Source organism: Monopterus albus, unplaced genomic scaffold (assembly GCF_001952655.1).
Source record: "Monopterus albus unplaced genomic scaffold, M_albus_1.0 scaffold51.1, whole genome shotgun sequence".
Lineage (NCBI taxonomy): Eukaryota > Metazoa > Chordata > Actinopteri > Synbranchiformes > Synbranchidae > Monopterus > Monopterus albus.
The window spans coordinates 3,157,429-3,165,066 of record NW_018127931.1 but is presented as its reverse complement, the minus strand read 5'-3'; the positions used below and the strand labels follow the sequence as shown (position 1 = coordinate 3,165,066).

The window sequence follows — 7,638 nt, the reverse complement described above, 5'->3', positions numbered from 1 at the left end:
ATCACCACTCTCTCCCCTCTGGGAATACTCTCCATCACCTCATCTATGAATCATCATCTCACTCCAGAATCTCTCCTTCTTTTCTAACTCACACCCTACTTGTGGAGCATAACCACTGACTACATTCAACATTACCCCTTCAATTTCCAACTTCAAACTGATCACCCTGTCTGACACTCTTTTCACCTCTAAAACATTCCTCACGAGCTCCTCCTTCAGGATCACTCCTACCCCATTTCTCTTCCTGTCCACACCATAATAAAACAGTTTGTATCCCCCTCCAATGCTACACGCTTTGCTACCCTTCCACCTGGTCTCCTGCACACACAGTATATCTACCTTCCTTCTCTCCATCATGTCTGCCAGCTCTCTACCTTTCCCTGTCATTGTCCCAACATTAAGAGTCCCTATTCTCAGACCTATACCCCTGCCTTTCCTCTTTTCTCTCTGTCTATGAATCCTTCTACCTCCTCTCCTTCGTCGACCAACAGTAATCCAATTTCCGCCAGCACCTTGTAGGTCAACAGCACTGGTGGCGGTCGTTGTTAACCCGGGCCTCGACCGATCCGGTACGGAGTTTACACTGATGATTCGCATGTTTAAATTTGGCATGTTTTTTTGCCGGATGCCCTTCCTGACGCAACACTCTCTATTTATCAGGGCTTGGGACCAGCACAGAAGTCACTGCCTTGAAACCCCTGTGGCTAGATTAATAAAATTAATACCAGTCCTAAAGATGAAAATGTTAACAGCTTTGAGCCTGTCTGCCATCAGGCTCTTGCCCTTATTTTATCTTGAACAAACTTTACCCACTTTTTGGAATAAGCCCCAGATTGTAGAATGTCAGCTTGCTTCAGCAATATGCCACACTATGAACAGATTAGCTTCACATAGCACATTGACATGAGTGAATATGCCACAAATGGCTAAATAAATGTCCCATTCAGACTGACATAACTGTGTGTACTTACAGCTCTGCATAGATGCACACAAGTCACAATACACTTAATAGCTGCACTCATTTTCACTCCAGTGGGACGGATCAGCACCAAAATAATCAGTTGTTTCATGGGCCATACCCTACCTGACTTAATGGAGGAGCAGAGAACAGACTCAATGATTCCTCTGTAGAACTGTATCAGCAGCTCCTGGCGCAGGTTGAACTTCCTGAGCTGGCACAGGAAGTACATCCTCTGCTGTGCCTTCTTGGTGATGGTCCTGATGTTGGACGTCCACTTCAGGTCCTGGGAGATAGTGGAGCCCAGGAACTTGTAGGACTTTACTGCTGATACAGTGCTGCCGAGTATGGTGAGGGGGGGTAAGGTGGGGGGGCTCTTCCTGAAATCCGACTGTCATCTCTACTGTTTTGAGCATGTTCAGCTCCAGGTTGTTGTGACTACACCATAGGACCAGCTGCTCAACCTCCTGTCTATAGGCTGACTCATCATCGTCTCAGATGAGACCAATGATCATTGTGTCATCTGCAAACTTTAGGAGCTTAACAGAGGGGTCCTTCAAGATGCAGTCATTGGTGTTTTTTTTTTTTTTTGGTGTAAGTTTTGAGTTATGCATGCAAACAAACCAATAAGGGGAGCAAAAACATACCCCCTGCCCTTGGCAGAGGTAATAAATATTTGATTCTCCTTAAGTCAGTAATGCTGAACCAGTGTTGTGTGTTGCTTTTAGGGAACCTATGCCACAGTATTCAAAGGACGCAGTAAGCTTACAGACAACCTGGTGGCATTAAAGGAGATCCGGCTGGAGCATGAGGAGGGAGCGCCATGCACCGCCATCAGAGAAGGTAACCAGCCTGTGCTCCCTCCATTCTACACCATTCACCAACAAAACCCTTGTTTACCAGTATTTGTGATTTAGCTATAGATGCTTTATTACTGTATGTTATCCCCAGTTATAGTCCAGTATTTAACAGACCAATTGAATTTACAAAACACATAATTTAAAGATTAAACCAAGATGTATGAAGCTGTGAAAGTTTTTGCTTTATTTGCCAGAGTGTACAGAATTCAGCTGCCACTCCAGTGTGGAGGTGACTGCAATTTCATTTTTGATACTTAAGTGAAATTTGCTAAATTAAATAGTAACATGCCTTTCCAAATAATATATTTACATTCTTTGTTCTCTTTTTTATTTAAGTCTAAAGCTAGGTGTCAAAGTGCTACATGCATTTTTCTTTGTCTAAACATGTCTCTGTCTCTCTAGTATCGTTACTGAAAGACCTCAAACACGCCAACATCGTGACACTACATGACATTGTCCACACTGACAAGAGCCTCACGCTTGTCTTTGAGTACCTGGTAAGAGTTTCTTTGTGCATGATGGTCTTTGTTGTGATCTTTACAGACAAAATACATTTAATATAAAGATGCATTTAATTAAAACACATTAGCATTTATGCATTTGTCATTGTTTTTTTTTACTTTTGCAAAACTTCCTTCAAGTTATTCATCCATCCATCCATCCATTATCTGTACTGCTTATCCTAATGAGGGTCACTAGGAGCTGGAGATAATCCCAGCCGACATTGAGCAAGCTCTGGGGTACACCCTGGATAGGTCACCAGTTTATCACGGGGCTGACACTTAGAGACAGACAACCACACACACTCACACTCACTGTTATGGGCAATTTAGTCACCAATCAACCTAAGCTGCATGTCTTTGGGCTGTGGGAGGAAGCTAGGGTACCCAGAGGGAACCCACACAGGCACATGGACAACCTGCATACTTCGCACAGAAAGGCCCCCAGGTCGGCCCGGGCTTGAACCCGGAACCGTTGAGCTGTGAGGTGACAGCACTAATCACTGTTCCACGATGCCACCCCTCCCTTAAGTTAATTTATTCTAATTAAGTTCAGAACAGCACAGAAAACCATTTACTTCATAATACTAATTTATTACAATGGATGGAAGTTGTCATGTTTTATAAAAATAGTATGAGAACAACACTGGGTTTTTGTGTTACACATTCAGGAACAGCAAGAGAGCAAATATCTTTGTAGCATACAGATAAAAGCACTGGGAAATGATCTGCAGGGATGTAAAACAGGATAGGAATGTAGCAAATGAGCAGGAACATTAGTATTGAATTTTGCAGAGGTGTGAAATAGCTAATTGACTAGTCAGAAAGACAAGGTGAAAAAGAAAAGAACTGAAAAATATCTTTTAAAAAATGTTATTGTAGAGATGTTCTGTATGTGGTTTAGTACCTACTGTACCATCTATCTGATTCATTTCTTCATGTAGGATAAGGATCTGAAGCAGTATATGGATGACTGTGGAAACATAATGAGTATGCACAATGTGAAGGTGAGGATGACCTTTAATATTACTGATATTCTTCTTACGCTCATTTTTATTTGCTGTGGGAAAAAAACCTCAACCCAGTGTGATTTTTCCCTCTTATCAGTTAAATATAATGTCATTGTTATGAGATAAGCTTGCAGGATCACAATTTTGTTGCAAAGCTGCACAAGTTGATGGTCCTTTGACCAAACGGTTCAGGGTCATAAGTCTCTTTTGTAAATTTCTGTCAGTATTTCTATCAAACGACCATATTAGAACAATAAACGTCCAATGTGGCAGTTTTTGTGTGTTAATAACATCAGCTGTTTACCTCATGTCTTTTCAGATCTTCCTGTTCCAGATTTTGCGAGGGCTGTCGTATTGTCATAAGAGGAAAGTTCTCCACAGAGACCTGAAACCTCAGAATCTCCTCATCAATGAGCGAGGAGAACTCAAACTGGCTGACTTTGGTAAGTGGAACCCCAGCAGCAGAGGAGATTTTCTTTAGTGCAGTGGAACGGTGTAAATGTTTTTGGAGGAAAACTTGAAAAATGTATGTACTTCCTTTAGTGTTCTTCACAGATATATTGCTACTTTCCTGTGTAAAAATCCAGCTGTGTGTTTATATCTGTTGTGTGTTCCCAGGTCTGGCAAGAGCTAAGTCTGTCCCAACTAAAACCTACTCCAACGAGGTCGTGACTCTGTGGTACCGGCCTCCTGATGTTCTTCTGGGGTCCTCTCAGTATTCAACACAGATTGACATGTGGTACGAGCCTTGCACAGCCCTGCTACGAATGCATTTTAAAGCTGTGCATATCAATTCTTATATTAACAATGGTCTAAATGACAGTGAATAATGTGAAAGGTATTGCTTTTTGTTACCAGACCACAGAGAATTATCACCTGACTGTTGATGATGATGATGACACTTTATTACAGACTCAAGGTCCAAGGTCAAAAACAAATAAAATAAATAAAAGCAATAAAAGAACAGTTTAAAAACGAAACAATAAAAACAGAAAATACATAAAAACGAGAGCACAAGAACACCCATAAAACTACTGCCCCTTTAAAAGACAGGTATACCAGTGTTTTCAGAGAACCGAAGTAAAACGCATGTCACTGTGTGCAACATTAGTCAACAATAAAATATGATTTTTTTTAACCATTCAAGCGACAAATAAATTTAAACATCAGGTTTCTTAAAACAGCGGAAAATGTTCTAACTATAACTTGAACAATTCGCTAGCACTCGTCCATCTAGGCTTTCTCAATAATATCCTTAGGGCTCATCAGACAAACAATCATTAATGACATGACCCAAATACTTAACTTCACTGCACACAGTTAAAATATTATCAGATAACTTAAAAGAAGGAAATACAAGGGACCTGTCCTCGTTTGTACGGCATATCATAATGACACTTTTGACAGCATTATACTTGACATCGTGACGTTCCCCAAACATTGAGCACACGTTCAAGAGCTGCTGAAGACCTGCTGAGCTGGGACTAAAAATCACAAGGTCGTCTGCATGCATTCAATGATTCACAACTTTGTCACCGACCATACATCCCGTTCTGCACATATTTAATTCTTTAGACAGATCATTCATGTAAAAACTAAACAAAATTGGCAAAAGCAGACTACCTTGTCTTACGCTGTTACCGGTCTGAAAAGGCGCAGATATACAGTTATCCCATCTAACAGACATAGTCTGGTGGGCATACCAGTATGACAAACATCTCACTATATATTTAGGTACTTGGGCGTCACACAGTTTCTGGAATAATTTCCTGTGATTCACTCGGTCAAAAGCTTTGGAGGCATCTAAGAAGCACATGAATACAGAGGAGTTTTTGCTTTTATATTTACTGACTAATTCTTTTAGGGCAAATATACACATGTCAGTGCCATGGCTAGTTTTAAACCCAAGTTCCTGTCAGCATTACAGTTTTTTAGCATCTTTAAGATCATTGTTTTGGTTAGCATCTTAGCATTAGCTAGTTGAGACACATTTTCCTCAGTAGTTTGCGTACACTAACACAAAAAAAGAGAGTGAATGTTGGACTTAAATTCATCCACCCAACTGAATGTCTAATATGTCAGGGTTACATTTGTAGCTTATTCCATTTTCCCTAGGCCAAAAAAAAGAATAGCACTTTAATTACTACTACTACTAAGGAATTGTTGATTTTCTATTTAATGTAATGTTAGTGTATATTTGAGTGGTAACCTTTGAAGGTATCCAGATTTGTTTTGAGAAAAAAATTGAATAGTCAAATGTGCATCTGCAGGGGTGTTGGTTGTATATTCTATGAGATGGCTGCAGGTCGGCCATTGTTCCCCGGCTCCACTGTGGAGGATGAGCTCCACCTCATCTTCAGGTTACTGGGTGAGCAACTCTTGCCAGGCCAGATCACAGTAGTAACCTACATGTTTCACCACATGTGTGATGAAGTGTTTAATTAGTAACATCGTGTATGTCTGATTTGCTGTGATTTAGGCACACCCACAGAAGAGAACTGGCCAGGAATCTCCTCTATTGAAGATTTTAAATCCTACAACTTCTCTAAATACAAACCACAGCCATTAATCAACCATGTTCCCAGGTACTGTGTGTGGGTGGGTGGCTGTAGACCCACTTGTTTTTGTGTGTATATTTATGCAAATATTTTAATGCACCAATGCTACAGTTTTTTTTGTTAGTTTTTTTTTCTCATTTGCATGTATATTACAACAGTGTGTATATGTGGGTGTATGTAAACTACTGGCAGGAAATCCTTTGGAACATTTCAGAGACAGCTTTCCACTTCCTTCCTCCCCTAAGCCCCCACATTCCCATCAGCCCATCCTGCAGGCAAAGAGTTAACTGTTGCTCTTCCTTTTTGTCTCCACTAGGCTGGATGGTGAAGGTATTGAGCTGTTGCTGAATTTTCTCAGAGTGAGTGTTTAGTTCTTCTAAGATACCCAGACTGGATTTCACTCTATCATTTATTGATTACTAATAATGTAGTGATTTTATTGAGGTTAGTAGGATTGTGTGGGTTCATTTGCAAATTCCAAGCATAATAAAATGCATAGAACAGTGCCAGCTGTAGACAGCAGGAGACACATAGTGTATTATGCTATTAGCACATCAGTGTTACATGAGCCATTCCCTTATTGTAGACTCCACAACCACAACATCATCTGCTGATATCACTGGGTGGTTGATATTCCCTGTACCACAGTACGAATCCAAGAAGAGGATTTCAGCTGACGAGGCAATGAAACATTCCTACTTCAGGCAGCTCGGAATGAGAGTCCACACACTGCCTGAGAGTAAGTACAACATAATAAAGCTGCTGTCTTTCCTGGACTTCCTTATTGTGTTTTTTTTTCCTCTGCTGCTTTCTGAAGCTTTTCTTTCTTACAGGTGTGTCAATATTCACATTAAAAGAAGTGCAGCTGCAGAGAGACCCTGGCTACAAGAACTCTTCTTACCCAGATTCAGGTGGGTGGGAAACTTATCCAGATGCTCCAGCTAAAATGATTAGGTGACAATCAGATCAGGCAAAAATTCACTTTAATAGAAGAATTGATGAAATTAAAGCACCACACCAGAAGCTGAATAATATTGGTGTTTATTTCCTCATGTATGTGGGAAAACTCTGGAAAGGTTCCACTAGAACAGTGTTAATTTTGACACTTGAATTTGATTTTGTTTAAGTAGTTTTCTGACAAAAATGCATATTAGGTTTAGTCAAATTTTTGTATTTTGATTTTTGTTAGTTTAGTTTTGGTGCTACAGCAGGTGCAGAAATGTGCAAAAATAGATATTCGGTATACACACTGCTTTCTAGGGGTCAGGCATTTGTTGCACCATCACATGGTGCCTGCATGACATCGTTTCAGCTATTGTACATCATTTAGTGGCGGGTTCAGTTCAGAGATGATCAAACACTAGTCAGGTTGATGTGGCCGGTGACTGCTCGTCAGAAATGTAGAGCCCCTTAGCGAGGACAGCCTGCCTAAAGGTACAGGGAGAGAGAGAGAGGACACGCTAGGGAGAGAGGAGACACAAAGTTAGTGATGTGTAATGGTGGCATGTAGAAGCATAGAGAGAGTAAAGGAGAGGACGGGAGGGGAGGAGAGAAACTCAGAGCATCATGGGGCCCCCCAGCAACCTAGGCCTATAGCAGCATAACTAAGGGAAGGCTCAGGGTCACCTGATCCAGCCCTAACTATAAGCTTTATCAAAAACGAACGTCTTAAGTCTAATCTTAAAGGTAGAGAGGGTGTCCGCCTCCCAAACTGAGACTGGGAGTTGGTTCCATAGGAGAGGAGCTTGATAG

The 7,638-nt window shown here is 40.9% G+C and overlaps 1 protein-coding gene across 3 annotated transcripts in view; it reads left to right on the top strand.

The window, feature by feature from the left end:
* cdk17 (cyclin dependent kinase 17) overlaps nt 1-7,638 on the top strand; it is a 53,256-nt gene that overhangs the window by 37,607 nt on the left and 8,011 nt on the right. For 2 of the 3 annotated variants that reach the window (XM_020601306.1, XM_020601305.1), the window contains 10 exons: nt 1,687-1,801; nt 2,221-2,315; nt 3,263-3,325; nt 3,648-3,771; nt 3,947-4,067; nt 5,599-5,696; nt 5,808-5,913; nt 6,203-6,245; nt 6,535-6,625; nt 6,720-6,797. In XM_020601306.1, the coding sequence (XP_020456962.1) occupies nt 1,687-1,801; nt 2,221-2,315; nt 3,263-3,325; nt 3,648-3,771; nt 3,947-4,067; nt 5,599-5,696; nt 5,808-5,913; nt 6,203-6,245; nt 6,535-6,625; nt 6,720-6,797 (934 nt within the window). Of the gene's footprint in view, nt 1-1,686; nt 1,802-2,220; nt 2,316-3,262; nt 3,326-3,647; nt 3,772-3,946; nt 4,068-5,598; nt 5,697-5,807; nt 5,914-6,202; nt 6,246-6,472; nt 6,626-6,719; nt 6,798-7,638 lie in introns of those variants that run through there. The other variant, XM_020601307.1, reaches the window with a different exon arrangement.